We start from the raw sequence: 23,684 nt of genomic DNA on the forward strand, positions 1-23,684 counted from the left end.
GAAGGCCACTTCAGAATAGTCCAATGTTTTGTTCTTATCCATTCTTGGGTGCTTTTAGCTGTGTGTTTCGGGTCATTATCCTGTTAGAGGACCCATGACCTGCAACTGAGACAGAGCTTTCTGACACTGGGCAGTACGTTTCGCTCCAGAATGCCTTGATAGTCTTGAGATTTCATTGTGCCCTGCACAGATTCAAGGCACCCTGTGCCAGGCGCAGCAAAGCAGCCCCAAAACATAACCGAGCCTCCTCCATGTTTCACTGTAGGTATGGTGTTCTTTTCTTTGAAAGCTTCATTTTTTCGTCTGTGAACATAGAGCTGATGTGACTTGCCAAAAAGCTCCAGTTTTGACTCATCTGTCCAAAGGACATTCTCCCAGAAGGATTGTGGGTTGTCAATATGCATTTTAGCAAATTCCAGTCTGGCTTTTTTTATGTTTTTCTGTCAAAAGTGGAGTCCTCCTGGGTCTTCTTCCATGGAGCCCACTTTCGCTCAAAAAGCAACGGATGGTGCGATCAGAAACTGACGTACCTTCACCTTGGAGTTCAGCTTGTATCTCTTTGGCAGTTATCCTTGGTTCTTTTTCTACCATTCCTTCTGTTCACTCTGGGGTCGATTTTCCTCTTTCGGCCGCGCCCAGGGAGGTTGGCTACAGTTCCATGGACCTTAAAGTTCTTAATAATATTTGCAACTGTTGTCACAGGAACATCAAGCTGCTTGGAGATGGTCTTGTAGCCTTTACCTTTACCATGCTTGTCTATTATTTTCTTTCTGATCTCCTCAGACAACTCTCTCCTTTGCTTTCTCTGGTCCATGTTCAGTGTGGTGCACACAATGATACCAAACAGCACAGTGACTACTTTTCTCCATTTAAATAGGCTGAATGACTGATTACAAGATTGGAGACATGTGTGATACTAATTAAAGAAACTAATTAGTTTGAAATATCACTATAATCCAATTATATTATATATATATATGGTTAATTCACGGAAAGTTACATTTTTGCTTTACATTTAGAGAGGGAGTTATTTTATTTTGTATTTTAGTCAGATGTGTGTTATGTGTTTCACGCGGTGCCCCCCCACCCCCTCACCCCGTTTATGACGCTCTTCGGTTATAATGCTCGTGTGTGTCCCGAGACCCGCGTTATAAGAACATAAGAACATAAGAAAGTTTACAAACGAGAGGAGGCCATTCGGCCCATCTTGCTCGTTTGGTTGTTAGTAGCTTATTGATCCCAGAATCTCATCAATAAGCTTCTTGAAGGATCCCAGGGTGTCAGCTTCAACAACATTACTGGGGAGTTGGTTCCAGACCCTCACAATTTTCTGTGTAAAAAAGTGCCTCCTATTTTCTGTTCTGAATGCCCCTTTATCTAATCTCCATTTGTGACCCCTGGTCCTTGTTTCTTTTTTCAGGTCAAAAAAGTCCCCTGGGTCAACATTGTCTATACCTTTTAGGATTTTGAATGTTTGAATCAGATCACCGCGTAGTCTTTTTTAGATTCAATTCTCTTATCCTGTCTGCATACGACATGCCTTTAAAACCCGGGATAATTCTGGTTGCTCTTCTTTGCACTCTTTCTAGAGCAGCAATATCCTTTTTGTAACGAGGTGACCAGAACTGAACACAATATTCTAGGTGAGGTCTTACTAATGCATTGTAAAGTTTTAACATTACTTCCCTTGATTTAAATTCAACACGTCTCACAATATATCTGAGCATCTTGTTGGTCTTTTTTATAGCTTCCCCACATTGTCTAGATGAAGACATGTCTGAGTCAACATAAACTCCTAGGTCTTTTTCATAGTTCCCTTCTTCAATTTCAGTATTTCCCATATGATATTTATAATGCACATTTTTTTTTGCCTGCATGCAATACTTTACACTTTTCTCTGTTAAATGTCATTTGCCATGTGTCTGCCCAGTTCTGAATGCTGTCTAGATCATTTTGAATGACCTTTGCTGCTGCAACAGTGTTTGCCACTCCTCCCTATTTTTGTGTCGTCTGCAAATTTAACAAGTTTGCTTACTATACCAGAATCTAAGTCATTAATGTAGATTAGGAATAGCAGAGGACCTAATACTGATCCCTGTGGTACACCACTGCTTAACTCGCTCCATTTTGAGGTTTCTCCTCTTATCAATACTTTCTGTTTTCTACATGTTAACCACTCCCTAATCCATGTGCATGCATTTCCTTGAATCCCTACTGCGTTCAGTTTGAGAATTAATCTTTTATGCGGGACTTTGTCAAAAGCCATGTCGTATGCTTTGCAATTATCCATTGTCAATGTTTCATCCTCAAAAAAGTCAAGCAGGTTAGTTAGACACAATCTCCCTTTCCTAAAACTATGCTGACTGTCTCCCAGGATATTGTTCCCATATAGGTAATTTTGGATCTTATTATAGTTTCCATAAGTTTACATATAATAGAAGTCAGGCTTATTGGTCTGTAGTTACCTGGTTCGGTTTTGTCTCCCTTTTTGTGGATCGGTATTACGTTTGCAATTTTCCAGTCTGTCGATACAACCCCTGTGTCAAGAGACTGTTGCATGATCTAGGTTAGCGGTTTGTAAATAACTTCTTTAATTTCTTTGAGTACTGTTGGGAGGATCTCGTCCGGCCCAGGGGATTTGTTTATTTTAAGAGCTCCTAGTCCCTTTAACACTTCTGCCTCTGTTATGCTAAAGTTATTTAAAATTGGATAGGAACAGGTCGACATGTGGGGCATGTTGTCCGTGTCCTCCTTTGTAAAAACCTGTGAAAAGTAATCATTTAATATATTTGCTATTTTTTTTTTCTTCATCTATGATTTTGCCATTTGTGTCTCTTAGACATTTAACCTCCTCTTTGAATGTTCTCTTGCTGTTATAATATTGGAAAAACATTTTGGAATTGGTTTAGCCCCCTTAGCAATATTGATTTCTATCTCTCTCTTGGCCTTTCTAACTTCCTTTTTAACTTGTGTTTGCAGTTCCAAGTACTCTTTCTGTGTACTTTGATTTTGGTCCCTTTCAAACGCTCTGTAAAGTGCCTTTTTTGCTGAATATTTTTTTTAATTGATCTATTAAACCATTTTGGCCTTTTTGTTTTAGATTTAGATTTGTCTACTTTTGGGATGTAATTGTATTGCGCCTCTAGTACTACATTTTTAAAAAAACAGCCATCCTTTTTCTGTGGATGTTTTCTCCATTTTACTCCAATCTACTTCTGTTAGTCTCTGTTTCATACCTTCATAGTTTGCTTTTCTAAAATTGTAAACCTTAGCTTTAGTCATTACTTTTGGGGTTTTAAAAAATACTTCAAATGAGACCATGTTGTGGTCTGAGTTTGCCAATGGCTCTCTGACCTCTGTTTTAGTTATTCTGTCTTCGTTATTTGAAAAGACTAAATCAAGGCATGTCTCCCCTCTAGTCGGTGCCTTGACAAATTGCGTTAGGAAGCAGTCATTTGTCATTTCCACCATTTCAATTTCGTCCGTCATGCTCCCCACCGGGTTCTCCCATTTTATACTTGTTAGTGCAGTAGCTTCAAGTTCTAACATTTTGTTTCTGAGACTTCTAGCATTAAGATAAATACATTTAATAGTTGTCTTACCTGAGTTGTTGCCCTTGTTTTGATGTGGTCTCCCTTCTGTTTTTTTGTTTTCTCCTCCCTTCCTTTCTCCGAGTAGATTGGTTCCCTTTTTGTTTAAGTGCAGTCCGTCCCACCTATATAGATAGTCCTTGCTGTAGAATGTGCTCCAATGTTCAAGAAAGGTGACGCCTTCCTGTGTGCACCACGATTTCAGCCATGCATTTTGATTTTGTATTTCCAGCTGTCCATATGGTCCTTTGCAAGGTGCCGACAGTATCCCAGAAAATACCACAGTTTTGGTCTTGTCTTTTAACTTCCTTCCTAGCTCTCTGAATTTGTTTTGCAGGGATCTTGGCCTGTCTCTTCCATAGCGAGGGTGCACTGTGTGTGTATGTGTCTATATATATCTATATATATATATATATATATATATATATATATATATATATATATATATATATATATATATATATATATGAGACAGAGAGACAGAGACACACACACAGAGGCTCTGTGCCTCTCTACCACTTTATCCCTGCCAACAGTGACCTTGAGAGATCTGCAAAGTTCTGTGTCTGAGATGGGATGTGTTCACACATCAACAATAAGCAGGTCCCCACACAAAGCTGGCCTGTATGGACGGGTGGCAAGAAAGAAGCCATTGCTCAAAATGCCTCATCTTAAAGCACGTATGGAGTTTGCAAAAAAGCATGTAGATGATACTGCAGACATGTGGAAAAAGGTTTTGTGGTCAGACGAGAAAAAAATTGAACTTTTCGGTCTTAATTCCAGGCGCAAACCCCAAACTGCACATCAGCCAGTCAACACCATCCCAACTGTCAAGCATGGTAGTGGCAGCATTATGTTCATGGGGATGCTTCTCTTCAGCAGGGACTGGGAAGCATGTCAGGATAGAGGGGAGAATGGATGGTGCAAAGTACAGATGAATCCTTGAGGAAAACCTGTTTGAGTCAGCCAAGACTCTGAAACTGTGGAGAAAATTCACATTTCAGCAGGACAATGACCCGAAGCACAAAGCCAAAGCCACACTGGAGTGGTTGAACAAGAAGAGAATTAATGTTTTTGAGTGGCCCAGTCGAACTCCTGACTTGAATCCAATCCAAAATGAATGCCTTGACTTGAAGATTACAGTCCATCGACGATCCCCAACAAACTTATCAGAACTGGAGCAATTTTCCCATGAAGAATGGGCAAAAATTACCAGCCTACTGTGCAAAGCCTGTAGAGACCTATCCAAAAAGACTTATAGCAGTAATTGCTGCAAAAGGTGCTTCTACCAAGTACTGACTTAAGGGGCTGAATACTTATGCAACCAGTAAATTTCATTTTGTAATTCAACAAAATGTGACATTATTTGTAGGGGGTGAATACTTCTGCAAACCACTGTGTGTATGTATGTATGTATGTGTGTATATATATATATATATATATATATATATATATATATATATATATATATATATATATATATATATATATATATATAATAAAAATACTTATTATACTTATTGATACTTATTACAAATGTGTGTGTGTATATATATACACACACACACACTTGTAATAAGTATCTCTATGCCGTTGCTGTGATTGCTTTGCTGCACTTACAACGAAGGCTACTAGTTTTTTTTTTTTCTGGTTAACAAGCAACTGCTGCCCCTGTCTGTTTTACAGTGCATGCTTGCAGTTTGCCAGTGGCTTTTTCAGGTCTTTACCTGCATGCCAGTTGTCCTGATACTAGCCTGGTACCAGTGACTTGCTCTTCTGGTGCCAGTCAGTACCAGTACCAGGGCCAGTACCAGTCACCTGGTCGGTACCAGGGCCGGTACCAGTCACCTGGTCGGTACCAGGGCCGGTACCAGTCACCTGGTCGGTACCAGGGCCGGTACCAGTCACCTGGTCGGTACCAGGGCCGGTACCAGTCACCTGGTCGGTACCAGAGCCGGTACCCTTGACCTCGTATGCACCAAAGTAGGTACCAGTCACCTTTATTGGTACTAAGGTTTGTACGAGTCATCTGGTTCCTACCAGAATCGGTACCAGTGACCCGATTTGGTCCGGCTTGACACTAAGACCGTTACCAATGCTCCATTTTTGTGTACTCTGTGTACAGAACAGTTTTCAGCACTAGTATTCTTACTGTCTGTTTTTGTGCGCATACATTGCATGGCTGAACTGTTTTTTTCAACCTTGCACCATGCCTGGGTTTCACCTTAGTGCTGGTTGCAAGACGAACATTTTAACAGAGGATAAGCATGACCGGTGCATTTACTGTCTGGGAAGGGAGCATACAGAGGGAGCTGTTAAAGACTGCAGCTCTTGCGCATCTTTTGCTCATTTTGCTAAAAGGACACTTGAAAACATGCTGGCCCTCTGTTCCTGGGACCGCTCTTCATTTCTGTCACCCGTGCAGCATGATTCGCCCCATTCGTCCCCTGCTGCGCCATCAACAGAGTCCCCACTCCCTGTTACACCAGGAGCTAGGAAGCGATCCTCTAGGGGCAGGAGTAGGACTAAGAGTCCGCGCTCTTCTAAATCCTCCTCTTCATCCTGTGGCTCGGAGAACTCCCACTCTCCTCCGCCAAGGTAGAGGAACAGAAGCCGCCGTAGCAGGGATTCTGGCAATACTGATTGGGTTGCAGTGCAAATGGAGAAGCTTTTTGAAGCTATGAACCAGCAGCAGTCATTTTTGATGGAGCTGCTGCATGCCACCCCCCCCCCCCCCCTCTTGTCTCAGTCCCCAGGGTTCAGGCACCATTGCCTAACCCACAACCAGCGCAGGAGGACACTTGTGCCACAGAAGATGAGTCTAAACGCTCTATATTTGATAGGGTGCCCGCTGCTCTACGCCAACGAAGGAGAAGGGTTTTACTCCAGGTATTCCTGGTGTCAAAACAGGATGGCGGTCTGGTCAGCAGCCACCTCCAACGGCTAGCCTTCAATGTGAACCATTCTAAAATCCGGCTGACGCCCTGTCAAAGGGTTGTCTATCTTGACATAAGCCTCGGTTTCCATAAACATGATCGCCACTCTGTTGGGCGACCATGGGAGGGTCTCCACTAAATGTTTTAGAGCTGCAGGCAGTTCATCTGGCCCTGCAGCAATATTCCAGGGAGATACAAGAGAGATGTGTGTTGATCCGCAGACAACACCACAGTGGTGGCTTTTGTCAACCACCGTGGCATCCCAGTCAATCGCGTTGCCCAGAAGCTTTTTCTATGGGCTCACAAACACCTGTTTTCAGCAAGAGCAGTTCACCTGTCAGGGGTGAGGAACTGGACGGCGGACCTTCACTCAAGAGGTGGCACCCAAAGTTCAGTATGGCACTTCACCCGGAGGTTGTGAACCTCTTCTGGGAGAAGTTTGGGTGTGCGGAGATACATCTCTTTGCAACCCAGGAGTCCACCCATTGTCCCCACTGGTATTCACGAATTGAGAGTGGTCACCCTGTCGGCATAGACACACTGGCCCTTAGATGGCCCAAGACTCTGCTCTGTGTTTTTACAGTGTTGCCACTGCTTACACTGTGCTTGGAGAAGATCAGGCAAGACCAGGCTCAGGTGCTCTTATTAGCCCTGACGTTGCCCAGGAGGACCTGTTCTCAGTACTGGCACAGCTCCTATATCGTCAGACGTGGGAGTTGCCGGCCCATCGTGACCTGCTGAGTCAGGCGCGGGGCAGTCTGTGGCATACAGACACAACAGTTCTGCATCTTTGGGTCTGGCCCCTGAATGGAGACATTTGAGTCACCACAGGTTATCTGCCAGGGCCATTGTCACCCTTAAGAATACCAGGGCAGCATCTACCCGCTCCCAGTAAAGCTACAAATGGGGTGTCTTCTAGATGTGGTGTCAGTCGCGTACACTGGACCCTACCACTTACCCCACGACTTGCCCCACGACAGATACTGCAATTTTGCAGGACCTGTTTGAGGAAGGGAAATCTTTCTCCACACTTAAGGTCTACTTTGCAGCTATCTTTCGGCTTGCCTTATTTAAATTGACTCCCAAAGAGCACAATTAACTCAGTCTCCGCAGGAGCACACTTTTGAAGGGTATTTGGAGGTTAACCCTTTGCAGTCCTATGTCGGACCAGGTCTGACATTACAATTTTCCCTTTCCGGTCCGATGTCAAAAAGACATAAAGCACAGGTCTCTATTCTTTTTTTCTCTGGAAAAAGCCGAGAAAACCATTCAATGGCCGAGTGAGACCGATAGGAGCCGAGAGAATCTCCTATCTGAGCAATGCACATAGCCCCAGCACCACAGAGATAACATGGCCATAAACAAACAAGATAGCTGCTTCTGCATCCAGCGTTCAAAGAATATCTCAGACATTTGCAGAGCTTTTGGAGATGTTACAGTAATAAAATAGTGACTTGGATCGCATTATTGAGGAGTTTGGTGATAAAACGAGTGATCAGGAGATGATTTATCAGTATGCACGACTATGAAGAGGTATGTGAAAAATACAGTGAATAAGGGGGGTGGGGCGGGGCTGAAGATGTGTCCTGTTGATATGCGTGCCTTTTAAACCTGTTTTACTGTGAAAAAAATATTTAAAACAGTGCGTCTAAAATAAACTGTGCGTGTGAAAATAAATTGGACCTGACGCTGAATAAATGGACCGCGAAGGGTTAAGACCCCCTAGAAAGGACCTTGTCCTTCACTGGCAGCTCAGTGTAGTGTTGGACGCACTTACAGGATTCAAGCCCCTTCATTCAGTAGAGCTGAAATTCCTGTCCTAAGAGACCGCTTTACTGCTTGCTATTACCTCCATCAAGCGGGTAGGTGAAATACAAGCATTCTCTATGATGAAAGCCTGTTTGTTTTTTTTTGCGAAGGCCATAACTAAGGTTACTCTCCGCACTAATCCTGATTTTCTCCCTAAAGAATTTCTGTTTTCCATATCAACCATTCTGTGGAATTGGAGGCCTTCCATCCACCTCCTTTCCAGTCTGACAGGGAGAGAAAGTTCCATACACACTGTCCAGTTAGGGCACTGGAGTATTATGTTGACTGCACCCAGAGTTGGCGGCAATCTGAGCAGAACCCTAGTTTTGGGACCAGACAGAGTATTAAGAGCAGCCACTTCTGCTTTTTAACACATTTTTATTATGTTCCAACTTTTGTATTAGCATTTTTTGAGTTTTGCAACAAAAATTGCTGAAATAAATAACTGTAGACATCTATTTCTTGTAACTTTTTTTTCATCATTCACAAAAGCAAAACTTTTGCTACAAAAGATTTTTCCTAAAATTCTTTGTTTTTGAAATTTCTAGAAATTCTACTTTTCCATTGGGGTATGTAAACTTTTGACTACAACTGTATGTCAACATACAGTTTTAAACTATAATTTTGTATTCACAGTAGTGGCAGGAGATGTCTGATTCTAGCATAGTACTAGGTAATCAACAATACCACAACTCATTAAAATGATTTGCATGCATTTCAAGGTATCTATTCAGGGATGCCAAGATGTGTGTAAAAAGGCCAGCGAAGGCCCTGTGCCCAGTAGTTTTGTATTTCTTCAAATGCGCACAGGTTAGGGTATGATTTTCATGATACTGCCATAAATACAATAATGACTCCAGCATTAAACCTGCTTTAATTCCAACCTGGGGCATTAGCAGATCAGCCCAGAGCAAGGGAAAGTGCAGCATATTTTCTAATTTTCCTTTCTATTGCAGTGTGTTAATTAAGGCAAAATCATATTTGCCCTTTACTGCACTGCACCTTCATATTGGATTTAAATTGCATTCCTTCATGCGTGACTGTCGCAGTAGCTTTGTTAATTTAGCTCTAATTTGAAAGCACTTGTTGCATGTATATTGTTTGAAATGGGGTCGCAGGGTTAACATGCATTACAAGTGGCAGGTTCTCCACATTCCTCCTCACAAAGTGGCTTTTAAAAGATCACCAGGAACCTCAACTGGAAGTCTGACTGTTAGGTCTGTTTTTCATAATCTACAGTATTTATTGTAAAGTCATCCCACTTTGTCATTGCATTTCTTTTCTAATAATAACATCAATAATAATGCTTTTTTTTATGATTGGATTAGAGTGCCCTAAGGCATATTTTGTATTTTGACCCTGCTGTCTTTGATATTATTATTATTATTATTATTATTATTATTATTATTATTATTATCATCCCCCTCTGGAGATGAAATCCTCTGTGAAGGGGATATTGTGGAGTCGTACATATGTCACACTTCACACATTTTGACATATCTGGAGAACCTCCTATCCAGTTGTCAGGAAGCTTTGTACTAACATTATTTACCATAAGTTATTGAGAGCACCAGATTCTGGGGTTATATCGAGGTGTCTGTCTGTCTGCCTATCCATCTGAATGTCACACTTACATTTTTGCATATTATCAAACTGTGTTAAGATTTATTTGCTAATTCTATTCGATTATGCACATATTGTTGATATACTGTACATCACATTGAAGACATTGAGAAAGACTTGGTTGAAATGTTTGTCATTTAATTTATCAATTGTCTTTTAATATTTTTAATGAAGCGCCTGAGTGTTTAATAGTTTTGTCACGACCATCAACTCTTTTGTCATACAGATATCGCTAATTGTGAATTTACAGCATGGCCGTGGAAGTATGTTGCTGACATACTTGTTTAATACTTATAGCAGCACTATTGCCTGGCCAATAAATGAATAGCAGTATATTATTTTCACATCACTTGTCTGCCATTACACTCATTCTCACCTCTCACAGAGAGCCATTTTAACAGTAGGCTTCAATTTCACATGCAATGTCTTGTCTGCAAATTTTAAAGTCAGCCAAGCGGGAATGAATTTGTATTATATATTTTTGTATGTTTGTGCTGATTGTATTTATTCCCCCCCCCCCCCCCCCCCCCCCCCCCCCCACCCCCCCTCCTCACACCTCTCTCTCGCTGGTCCCTAATCAAATTACCTGTATGAATGCCTGTAATTTATCGGCTGGTCGGCCAAAAAAATAATTAGTTTTCTTCTGATGGTTATTATCAGAAATTGAAAGTGTATAATCTAGGAACCCAATGGAACATATTGTAATAAGGAGCAAAACAAAGGGAACTGAGGTACAGTAGATCTGGAGAGGAAGGCAGCAGAAGCATGTGGTGTTGCATGCTTCCATGTACACAGTCATACGAGTTCCCAGTTAATTTACACCTCACCCAAATTAGCTTTTCATGTGCAGTAGAATGTGGGTAGTATTCACTAAGGACTTTGAATTAGAATGAAGCTGCCCCCCCCCCCCTCCAAATATAACACTGCTCTCCTTTTAAGATTTATCTAACTGAAATTGGAATAGGTGTGTGACCAATCAGACTGTTGGACTATCAAAATCCAATATACATGAGTAGAGGTGGTTCAGACTCAACAAGCACATTCAATAAACAACTCGGATGTAGTCTAAAGTATTTTTTTTTTATTATTATTATTCATTTTAGAATGTTTGTTTGCTGCTTTTGTTTTTTCTTTTGTAAAAATATTGTACTGCTGGTGAGAGTTGAGGAACCATGAGATCTCAGCTCAGCCACAGATTCTCAAACAGATGCTGGGACACAAATCAACTGAGCTTTCACAGTTCTTGTGGCAGTGAAACAATCGGACATGCGCTGTGACTATGGGCACGTTCCTTTATCGCTGTGCCACAGTCCCTCCTTGCAATAAATCCAGGCAAGAGAAAGGTCCCTGTCAGGAGGCTGGAAACCCATCCCTAGAAAATAGAAATACTTGGCAAAAGCTGGCTTTTTTTTTTTTTTTTAAATATTACTAATTAAAATTATTCTTTAACCCCAGGTCTTTTATTTACATCTTGAGGCTCTAAGTTGTATATTGATTCTGTGTTCCAAAATCAATTCTTGCTGATAAATCCATTAATAGTAGATGCTTTTGATGTAATTAAATCATTGCTTTCTGCCTGAAGGCAAAGTTCTGTTTCAAAGCATGACGTTGAAGCATTAAAGTCACATTTACATGTACTTGTCATCCAGTAGAACCTGAAAAAGGACAAGTGGTGAGGAATGATTATTTAATGAAAAGAAATGGGAGCTGTCCCTGGGTTCACCCCCAGGGATCTTTACAGTGCCATTGTTTCAGTTGTGTTTCTCTGCTGTACTTCAGAACAATTAAAAGCAGATCTGTAAGGAGTGCGACAGGCTTGCAGTGGGGATTCAAAGCACCACCTGAATGAAACCTAAACCAAATTGTTACCTTTTAAAAAAAAAAAAAAAAAAAAAAAATTAATTAAAAAAATTAAACACTTTTTATGCACTGTTTTACATGCTGTTGTATACACTTTTTTGCCCGGATAAATGTAGTATTTCAATTACATCTACAGCACAGTCTAATCTTCAATTCCTGTACATTAAAAAAACAAAATTCTTTCAGATATTTAATTTGGAGAATGGCATACCATGGCCTTGGTGAGCTTACTTACACAGTTGTTACATTTTCAACTATCTGAATCAGATGTAGCTGGGCAGCATATGGAATGTCAAGTGTAGGTGCAACTTCAGATCTTTGTGCCATTCCTACATACGCCAGTCAGCTTTTCTTGTAATCCTGTTAAAGATCTGCAGCTCCCGAGGCTCTGTTAAACTGTAACTTTATGTAAATGAGGATGTTATTTGCATAGCCCTAATTAGGTAATTACAAATCATTTTGCTATGAGATCAAGCGTGTGCTGATACTGAAAGGTTTTTATTATTCATTCTACTCAGGCTCTGCTTATTTAACTAATTTGCTGGCGTAACTACTTGTAGTCACTAATAAAAAGAGAGTTTTATCTTCTGACTCAGTAAAAGCAGCAGTAATTTGACGACTAAAACCGAAACCCTCAATAAGCTTGGTTAATAATAATTTATATTGGAGAGCAACAAGCAAAAGCAATTACTTGACTAATATGCAAGTTAGGGTCATAATGACATCACAAATTGAAAGGACACTGACATAACGTATTATGTTCTGCATGTAATTGCTTGTATACCACAGAAGAAAATTAGCTTTATGAGCGCTGCATGGGTGGTAAGATTAAATTGACTGCTTGTGAAAACAAGAGAAAGAAAGAACATGTTAGAATTTGTCTGTGATGGATGTTCAGGGCTGAATTCAGACTTTTCGATTTATTTTTATAATAAATTTGGTATGATTTTAATACAGTATTTCTGTTTCTCCTCCAAACTTTACCCTGCCTTAAACCATTCCAGCTGAAGAATTGATTGTAATTGACTGTGGCTTTAACTACATACAAGGCTTTGACTGAAACGTAACTCTTTCCTCTCCAGAGCAAGAGGAGTCGTTTGAGTTCAATATTGTGTCGCTGACTGGTCAGATGTGGTATTTCGAGGCATCCACCTATGATGAGAGGGAGTCTTGGGTCCAGGCTATCGAGAGCCAGATCTTTGCCAGTTTACAGTCATGTGAGAGCAGCAAAAACAAGGTGAGGATCTAAACTGCACTGTACCCAAGTTGTTCAGGAAGTTTTAGCAGGGTTTTCCCTACTATGCTAAAGATCGTACTGTATTTCTAAAAATACACCAAATGCAGGTTACTACTTTACAGCAAATATTCATTTAGGAGCGTAGAAAACAAATAGATAAGTTCATAACTTTACTATAAAGAGATTTCTAATAAACCATTTTTTTTCTTGAACCAGTTTAACCAGCTCCTCAGCCAGCACAAAGCCTCCTGAAACAGTACAACCAGCTAAACAGAAAACCACCAGCTCTGCCCAGCATACTCCAGTGCTTGTCAATGCTGCAATTTCCATCTAGTCTAAACACTGTGCTAAAAATTAAGCACAGTAAAAACCTGAAGGGATTCTCATTTTAATCTCCTGATGTTCACCATTCTTTCCCACTGCAGACAGGTGCACTGCAGCGTGTGAGCTTGTTATTAAAGACGACAGGCGTCGGGATAAGAACATGGGCCATGTCAGGAAGCGGGGAAAGAGTTTAATTTTAATATTCTTTTAAATCAGATTGAAGCTGTCTTCTCTGTCCCTCCTCCCTCCACCCTCATCCTCTTCCCTTACCTCTTACCTGTGATTTACTTTCTTATTTTTATTTCAGTCCCGGTTGGGCAGTCAGAGTGACGCACACGCCATCCAGTCAATCCGTAACGTAAGAGGGAACAGCTTCTGTGTGGACTGTGAAGGGCCTAGTAAGTAGAAAATTGAGAATTTGGTTTGTAATTTGTTTTGTCTCTGTAACTAATGTTAGAATGAATACCCCACCTATGTTAAGGCCAAAGCCAGAAGATGTGTGAGGGTTGTACTGATATTGCTTATTTCAATGATTTTTGTCCTAAACAGACCCAGACTGGGCCAGTTTGAACCTTGGCGCCCTGATCTGTATCGAATGTTCTGGAATTCACCGGAACCTTGGCACGCACCTGTCACGTGTGCGCTCTCTGGACCTGGACGACTGGCCAGTGGAGCTCAGCATGGTGATGACGGCTATCGGCAACGCTTTGGCGAACAGTGTCTGGGAGGCCTTGGTTGAGGGCTACACCAAACCCACTTCAGACAGCTCCAGGTATGGCTCCAGGACACCACTTCAGTCTAGTGCTTCTAATCTCAAACTGTCCAGTATCCGTTCCTACTACTTTTGCATCCTAAATTTACACACATTAATACATTATCATGTTATGAATGCATTTGCCTCAAAGGTAATCCGTAATTCATCTCTCCAGTTTTTCTTTTTTTTTTGTAATGTTTTGTCATTATGATGTATATACGTTGGAGTCTCAAAGACAAAACCAGTTGTGTGTTGCTGTGTAAACTAGGCAGTTGGGCAATTGTATTTCATTGTACTGTGTAGTTTGACAAGAGTTTAAATTAATTAAAAATGATTTTGTGATTTAGATACAACTAAAAACATGAAACATGCCAGCTAATGACTTTAACAGTAATGTTCCCTATTGGGAAAAGCCTGCTACATATAGTGTCAGTTAGGTGGTATTCAAATAACTACGCCACAGAGTGTGACTCTACAGTGTGCTGGCAGCAGTATAAAAAATATCTGGAAAGCCACAAGCATTCGTATACGTGTTACAGTGCCACGTAAAAAGAAACCTGATCATTAAATGGTAAAGCGGTTAGTCCCTGTCTGTGTACCGTGTAGTCTCTCATTCTCCAAGTGTTACGAGTGTATGTTTTATTTTTTTTTTGTTGTTGTTCGTAGCTCTTAAACTAACAGGCAGGGATTATAACTCTCTCCTGACAGCAATCAATGGAGCTGAATTCTCACTGTTAAACATCCCCAGTGGTGCTCGTAGATTACTTCATCCGCAGGGTTTTTTTCTTGTGAAACAAGCCGCTGTTCGGATTCTCCTCTTTTATAGGACAGAGCCGTGTTTCCTCCATCTCGATGTATAATCAATTTTAACAAGCCTGCAAAGATGAGCTTCTCTTTCTTCAAATGGCTTATTGAATAATGAATCTTATCTATTAGTTTCTCAAGACTGTACACGATAAAGCTACTAAATGTGAGTGACTAGTCACTACATCCATAATTTTACAATTGTGTTTATTGATTGATCGATTGATTACATATTTAGTTGGGCTGTTATCTCACAAGCCTGTGTTTAAAAATAGCGTAGCTTCTAGGTTTAAAAAAAATTAATTAATTTAAAAAATATATATATATTATATATTTTCTTTAATATATAAATACTGCTTACTGGCAGATAACTAGGTGCCTCTTACTTCAATAAAGACACTTTAGCTGATCTATCTTAATTATATACTTCAATGGAAAGATTCCATGCATTCTAAATACAGTTGAGCTAGAGGGATATAATCCCTGATATATGCCCTTGGAATCTTTGAAAACTGCATCACAAAAACAAATCAAACAAGATCACTCCATCGGCTATTAACAAAATGTCGTTTTAAAGTAAATTTCAACCTTTTTTAATAAGATGTTTTCTGAGATGTCTACAGTCGCTGTAAGTAGTACAAAGAGAAGTACTGTCGGACAAACTGAACCGGTTTCTTCATCAAGCTCTTCCGAAGAGCACACTGCTTCTGCTGTCCAAGTACTAGGCAACTTTCCCAGAAGCATTTTTAATAACTGCTCGATATCTGGACATATTCAAATCAATTGCAAAGGAAAATACTTTTATTATTATTATTATTATTATTATTATTATTATTATTATTATAAATCTTTTTTTTCCAATCTTTTCTTCTCTGTTTTCAAATAAAAGTATACAGTTTTAAAAATGCTGTTTTGTACACATTTTACAGAGAAGATCGTTGTTATGGAGGACTATTTTTATAGAACGTTTATTTTAGAGTTATGTGGCAGGATATGTGGGGGAAAAAAGGAAAACCAAAAAATTCAGTTAAAATCAATAAAAATTATAGTTAATTGTGCTGTAACATTGAAGTATATAAGCAATAAAACCTTCCACATCTGGCATTACCAGGCATTATACGACTGTTTGGTTGTAATAACCATTACCTAAACAGTCTTATAATGCCTGGTAATGCCCGATTTGGAGGGTCTTATTGCATACATATATCTGTGGCAGGCACAGAGGAGCACTGAAGATGTTTACAATTTTTTTGCTTCTCTGAACTTAAGCACATCTTACATAAGACACCCCCCTTATGTAAACTGGTAGATCAAGAATGCCTGGCTTATGATTAAGCACAGTACACATAATGCTAAACTGAATGAATGGAGTAAACATTCACTCAGTAATCCTGTTTTAGATACAAAATGAACTGGACTGGAGCTTTTAAACACCACATTTGATTTCAAAGACTCTTCCCACTTGTGCACCAATATTCAATCAGGTTTCAGTAGACTCCAGTAGTGATACTAGACCATTCCTCCAAAACTGCTTTAGCCAGTTCCTCCAAAACTGCTTTAACCAGCCAAATGTATAAATCTTTCTATGTCCTGGCATGCCCAGATTGAGTGGTTACTCTCTGGGCTATCAATCCCGCCGAGTGATCGATGACTCAACCCCCTTTTCTGAAGTCATGCTCCTCTTCTGTTTCTTCAGAATCTAGTCGGAATTTCTGACCAAGATCATTACAGTTCCACTGGTTGGTTGTTTATTTACCTGTTTTATTGATATGAGTGCATGTATATAAGAGCATCCTGATTCCAAATGATGTGGTGATGTCTCCATTTTTATAGTGCTTGGATAATTGACAATTTTGAAATGAGCCTTAATGGGAATTTAACCAGACTAGGGTTTGACTTGTATTCAAAATTTGGTTAGGAGATTGAATAGCTTAGTGACACAGCAGCAACCTACAGTGCAGGTGGACTGGAAGAAAAGATTACAACCAGTAACTCTCAAACCCGATATAAAATGGCTTACACGGTGCCTCAATTTCTGCAATGATCTTTTTGATGTATTGTGTCATGTGAAAGTTTAAAGACTCATTTTACCCTTCTTTGTGGCATAAATATTGTCAGCTTCAATATTAAGGTCACCATCTGCAGTGCCTCTCTTTTTTTGTCTGTTTTTGTAACACACCATTTTAAAACCCTCTGGTGCAACACAATGCCTCTCGTGTACTTTAAAAACTAAAAATGGACTAATACAGTAAATTAGGACAGTTCCCATATCAGGATAACACTATACTAAAAGAAATATTAAGTTAAATAAAATGGCTAACTTGGGGTTCTGAAAAATATAGCGTTATCGTTTAAATAACGTACATGTCATTTTTCTTTTCATTGTTAACAATTTTTCTTTTCATTGTTAACATCCTGACAACTTTTTACACTTATAAATTTAGTCTGTTTCAAAGCTCTTTTCAAAATGTTTGCTCTAGTGTACTGGGGTTTGAGATCTGTCCTCTAAATCACTGCAGGAAGAGTGACTTAAAAAAAACAAACATAACAAGTGCTCTGGCTTTTCTGTTCCATACCACATCATGGATCGTTATTGCTGTGTTACCTGTTTGACTATCTGTGCACTAGAGTGGACATTTTTTTAAAAGAGCTTTGAAACAGATAAGTGTAAAAAGCTGTCAAGATGTTAACAATTACAGGTACGTGATTTAAACAGATGTGTAACGCTATATTTTTTGAAACCCCGCTACTTACTCTACCGTCAGTCATTTTGGGTCATGACATAATCTAATGTTAGTGATTTGTTGCAATTAATTCTATGTACCTGCACCAGTAAAGGCCAATGACAGGCTTATATGTTACAAATCCATAGTATACATAAACATATTTTTTTAAGAGTTTCCACACAGCTAAAGACATATGATAGCAGTTCCAGACGAGACCAACGAGCTCAGAATGGAGTTTCCTACAAGCTGTGCAATAAGGTAGGCATATGGCAGCTATTGTGGAGGTGACCGTGTATTTTTCAGCCAGGCCTGTCAGTGAGTCAGGCTATTTAATAAAAGAATGGATCCCATCACATGGCTCCTGATTGTTTTTTGAGGTGACAGATAGCAGCTGGATGAACCACCTGAGTGTCAGTTTGATCGAACGCCTCCGTTGTAATTAACGAGACAATTATTGTGTTAAAGCTGACCCCGAGGACTGTGCCCTTGGACCTGCCTGATACATTACTGTAACAGTTGATTACTCTCATTCCCAGGCACATTAGTGCAGGAGCATCATTTAGACCAGAGATGTGCCCTAAATGGTGCTGAAGAATGGGTCCTCTCCGAGACAATACAGCAGATTTTTCTAATGAAGCTGTTGAATATTTAGCTGCCCTGCCCCACGGTGTTGGAGGATTCCCCAGCTGTTGCTTACAAATAAAACATAAAATGCAGTTTTTAAATGCAACACACCAGAGGCATAGAGCTTAAATTGAAACTTCAATAAAAATGCAATGCAATTAAAATTGTGTTTAAAAAGAAAACAAACACAATGTGACATGAGACTCAATCAATATAGAAATGAAGTATAAATCCTGGTCTATTTCAGCTGAATACAGTTTTTTGCACTGCAGTTTAAATGGAAATTCAGTAGCTGGTTTAGAAATATAACAACCCATTATACCTGGTGGGTAGACCTCTCTGAGTGCAATTGTGTTAAATGATCAACCATACTTCCCTTGAACCATTATTATTAGTAGTGGTGGGCAACGATAAGAAAATTGTATATCGATATCGATAATATCTCAAAATAATGCTAAACGGATGGCCAATAGTGCTTAATGCATCATGCAAATCACGTTTGGTACCTAAACGCCAATCAATGGTATGCAATGGTTAAATAATACTTTAGTGTTTGTGTGCTGTGTCTTAACCTTATACCTAAAAAGGAGTATTGCACCATCTAGATATTATTTTGCATATGGGAATACGGGACTGCGGGACTGCGTCAGAGGAGGAGCTGGATAAATGGCTACCTTACAGTGAGCTTTTTTTTAATTAAGTGTTCATCGAATTACTTGCTGCTGTCTTTTATGGAAGTACAACACAATGTGGTGTTTGCCTACGAGACTAACAATGATTGGTACGTAAAGGGTGTGTTGTATCTTAATATAAAATAAACCTGATTTATACTACGTTTATTTTTAGCAGTATTAGCAATAAAAAGTATGTCTCTGCGAGCATACGTGCTTGAAATTGTGTGAGAAGGAGAAATAGTGCTAATGGCTCTGTAGATTGAATGGGTCGGTAGATTGAAGTGAGTTGTAGTTTTAATGATCATGTTTAGTAAGACAGCTCTAATTGCCTGGTAAGACTTTTAAGTGTGGCATTCGGGAGAAGATTTCTGACTCATAGCAATATCACTCCTTTGCCACCTCCATCCCCCTCCTGCTTGCTCCGCTCCAGCTCCCTCTCCTTCATTTCTGTGCTATCCTGGAGCAAGCCAGGTCAGGCAGCAGTGTGGACGGCTATCCCTCATCTTCGGAGTCTTCACTGTCACCACACAGCCGCCCGCCCTGCCAGGGGCCATATAGGTAATAGGTCTGATGAAGACCTCCACTTTGTTTCAGAAATAATTTACGGTTCTCTTACCTTGCAGTGCTAAGCAGTAATAAAAATGAATCCCGCTGGTACCAACTTGGTAACTGTTTCATTTCCACTCAGGGGCTCTCTCATAGCCTATATAACTGTTTTAAGACTCTTGATGGATTTATATTTTCTGATTCTTAGATTTTGGTAAACTGGAGATATATGAATATATTAAGTCACATAAACATTGACAAAATAATTGCTTAATTATATAACAGATTATTTTTAGTGCTACAGAAGTCTTTGCATTTCTTATAGACAATAGACTTTGAGGGATTGTCTTAATCATTGGTTCGCAGCTGAATTTTATGATTCTCATTTAGAACAAACCATTTTAGTTCAGACTAGTGAAGGCTCAGTTGTAAACTCCGCAACAAATGGGGTCTCTGAATCTCTCAGCAGTTTTTGTAAGAGAAAGGGTTTCATTTCATTTGTGGTCATTGTATTGCACATCTGCATAGGTACATAGATAGATTATCTTCTGTATCTTGAAAAAGTTAAAATGCCAGCAAAACTGAAATGAATCCAATACCTGGGAAGTGATTTAAGTGACAAGTGCCTGTATAAATGGTAGACCCCTGAGTGAGTTGAATTTAGGTTTATGACGGACTTGGTGTGACTGGATAATCTGACCAGTTAACAAAAATATAACTTCAACATAGTTGAAGATTTTCATCTGAGTTTTTCAAAATATACAACTCAACACATATGAATGTATTATGAATTATTTTAATTGTATCTGCATACTTCCAAGCAAGGTGCTAATCAGTGATCTAAGGTTTTGGATATCCCAGTCTCGCGCTGTGGCATGTTGCATTGCATACAAATTATTGTATTGCACACACACACACACACACACACACACACACACACACACATATATAATGTGTGTGTTTTCATCTGTATGCTGAAATAAAAATACTATATATTTAAAGTGCACACTAAAATAACCAGAACTGGATGCAATTACAGTATAAAAAAATCACACAGGGTATTTCTTTCAAAGTGGAAACTATTATTATTATTATTAGTATGATGATGATGATGATGATGATGATGATGATGATATCAACCTTTCAAAATCTTCTTCCCGCTTCAAGTTTGCGAAGCAGAAGTTGCTGCGATAAATTTTACTGCCAAAATGCTTGCCACCAAATTCACCAAAACGTGCCCAAACATCAAACTGCTTCTGTTTGCAAGCCATTTAACCAACTAACTCTTAACTTGGTAGGCATCATCCTGGGGATACAAATATGGAAAAATTGTGTTTTCGTAAAACGAGATGGCGGCCAGACTTACATTTTGTTCTTACGTTTAAAACCGCTTCAGCTGAACACAGTTTCGTTGATTAACTCCAAAGTTGACAAGCATCATCCCTGTTTCAATACAATTGACTTTTTCAAAAATGGTGTTTGTGTGTAAAGCAAGATGGCCGCCTGACGCATTTCCTTAAACTTTCAAAGTCTTCTTGGGAAGCGGTTAACAGATTGATCTGAAACTTTGCATATGTCATCATGCATATGTCATCATGACAGAACATGACAAGAGGTGGTCTCCCTAGCAGGGTCATTTAAAATATTTTCAGTTGAAAAAAATCTGGCGGTGGTTGGCCATTTAAAGTCTCACGGTGGTTCCAATATTTTATGACTTAACTTGCCGTTTACCAAATACGATTGCTGGCGGTCTAATAAAGGATGATTGGTACAAAGTTACTGTGTATACCGTACAGTACATGGGCAAATTTCACTATTGTATTCTAATCCAAGTTAGGCGATCACTTTAACGTATATCAATCGATTTTTCTGTTTTGTTTTTTTACCTTATAGAACAGTTCTTAAGATGACCTAATACTTTCAGAAAGCATACACTACCTTGTAGAAAAGCAGAGCAATTTATACAGTCATTTGGATAAATTTCCACAACAGTGTCTATTTGTCATCACGAGTTGTTGCTGCAGCATTTTTTCCCTATGGCATTTAGCCATGCCTGTGCACTTACTCCCACCTAAGTATAGGGGCGGCTATGTTCCTGGGTGAGCAGGCCTTCACGCTGAGTGGATATCCATTCTCTCTGTGTGTCTTCCTCGCTAGGCTGTGTGCATGCAGTATTAGTTGAGGGAGCAAGGAGAGCTGTCACAAAGGGTTAATGATGGCAGATAAGGTGGGTCAGCAAGAGAGCTAGTACACAAACAGCAGCGCTTTATCAGAGTGACACTGACAACAGTATTAATGTCACAATAAGTCCTTCACTGGGAAGAGCATGCATGTGTCCTCTCTTTATCCTCCTCTTGTGTTGGTCTTTACTGAGTGGTAATGCGGTTTGCAGGATTAAGTCACTCAGGATTGCTGAAATGTCACAAGGAATTTAAAGGAATGTACTAACTAAGGTTTTTACTGGCTCCCCTATTAGCCAACCATTGTTTCAATAATTTTATAAGCTACATAATTTGAACTAGACTTCATAGTTTCAGGGTTATACTGTAAAAACCCTCCATGCCAAATTGGTTAGAGACCTTGTCCTCTGACCTTATATTACTGCCATATTGCTGTATGCATTCTTTAAGTTTCTTGGGTATAGAGACAGTAGACTTGAGTTAATGCCTTAATCATTATTTTTCTCATTTAAAACAGTAAATACAAACCATTTCATTTCATAGCATTTCCTGTTAGGTTTAACATTTTATTTGTTAGCTTTGGAACATCACTGTGTGCATGGCAATGACCTGTTGTCTCATGACTTTTGTGTTAAAGTTGTTTGGGTTTTTTTAAGTATTTTATTTTATTTCTTAATTCAGCAGCTGCTGTTCTGTTAGGATAAATAGTACCCATACACTGGCAACAGAGGCTTGTGGAGATAATTGCTTGCCAATTAAAGTAAATTGAATGGATTTTCCAATTCTATAACAGATTAGCTATTTTCATTGTTTAATTGTAGGAAGTGTAAAACTCCTAGGGAAGCCTAGGAAAGGTAAACAAAATGACTGATGCTTTTGCTTTCTGTTAGAGGATGGCTTTAGGGCTGCAGGAAGCTAGTTTCACCCAATGTTACCCCTCTTCAAAGAAAGTAAGCTCCTCCCTCGTCACAGAATTCCAGAACTTCTGGTGGCCAGTTATCAATATTAAACACAACTCCCAATGGTGCTCTCCATTCAGTTTCTTTTCATTTCAGGTTATTTAAGATGAAGACCAGCTCTGGGGGGTTTTGCTTACATTTTTGGTACCTTTGCATCTGTTTGGACTTGTGATTTATGACAGTAGTTTGTGACCAGTATATACAGTGCTTTGTGGTGTCTGAACACAAAAAGTGTGACATAATCAATACACTGGACAAATATAAATTAGAACTTTTTATAATGGCATTCTTTAATTTTATTTTCTTTTTGGACTGGCAGATAGGCAGGTTGGTACATGATTGTAGCTAGATACTAGTTGGCAATTAAATAGAAATATTATATATTTGCAGAAATAGGCAGATCAAAATACTAGATATATGGATTCCTGTCATTCCTAAATATTTAATGGGCGATTTCCAGATATAAGATGCTTCCTGAGAACACTAGATTTGAAGTACAGGATTTTGATCTGAAATACCATTGCCATGAACAGATTGAAAAAAAAAAAATCTTAATGTGAGGATCATTGTGGCGTTCCTCAGGGGATGCTGCAACCCATTTGGGGAGCAAGGAGACAAGCGACCTGCCATCGATGTTTAAAGGATCACTTACAGAAAACACACTCCTTTTATTAATCTTACTCTGCAGATGTGTGTTGCTTGATTGTTTCTGTGTTTTCCTAAAGGTGTCACACCTCCCCAGCCCCTGCACCAATTGTGCTGAATGTCGCCAAGATCTGCTAATTGAATCTGTTCCTCACATTTAATTACAGCAGCTATTCTGGCATGCCACGACTGAGCGACACCCCTCGGTTCATAAGTTAAAGCAGCCGCACATAGACAGTATTTCACCCAGGCACAACGCTGATGAATAAGAACAGTGTACATACAGTAATACTCCCTTTTTAATTAGTGTTGTTGCTATGTATTTAATACAACTCTTTCTTACAAACAAAAGGTGATAAAAAGGTAAAAAAGGTCAGAACACTGAAATGACAC

The 23,684-nt window shown here is 39.4% G+C and overlaps 1 protein-coding gene across 5 annotated transcripts in view; it reads left to right on the top strand.

Moving 5' to 3' along the window:
- Positions 1-23,684, top strand: part of LOC117435284 (arf-GAP with GTPase, ANK repeat and PH domain-containing protein 3) — a 240,588-nt gene that overhangs the window by 203,139 nt on the left and 13,765 nt on the right. For all 5 annotated transcript variants that reach the window (XM_034058331.3, XM_059017460.1, XM_059017445.1 and 2 more), the window contains 3 exons: positions 12,901-13,055; positions 13,687-13,777; positions 13,929-14,151. In XM_034058331.3, the coding sequence (XP_033914222.1) occupies positions 12,901-13,055; positions 13,687-13,777; positions 13,929-14,151 (469 nt within the window). The remainder of the gene's footprint in view (positions 1-12,900; positions 13,056-13,686; positions 13,778-13,928; positions 14,152-23,684) is intronic.

This window comes from Acipenser ruthenus, chromosome 3 (assembly GCF_902713425.1).
Source record: "Acipenser ruthenus chromosome 3, fAciRut3.2 maternal haplotype, whole genome shotgun sequence".
NCBI classification, from domain to species: Eukaryota; Metazoa; Chordata; class Actinopteri; order Acipenseriformes; family Acipenseridae; genus Acipenser; species Acipenser ruthenus.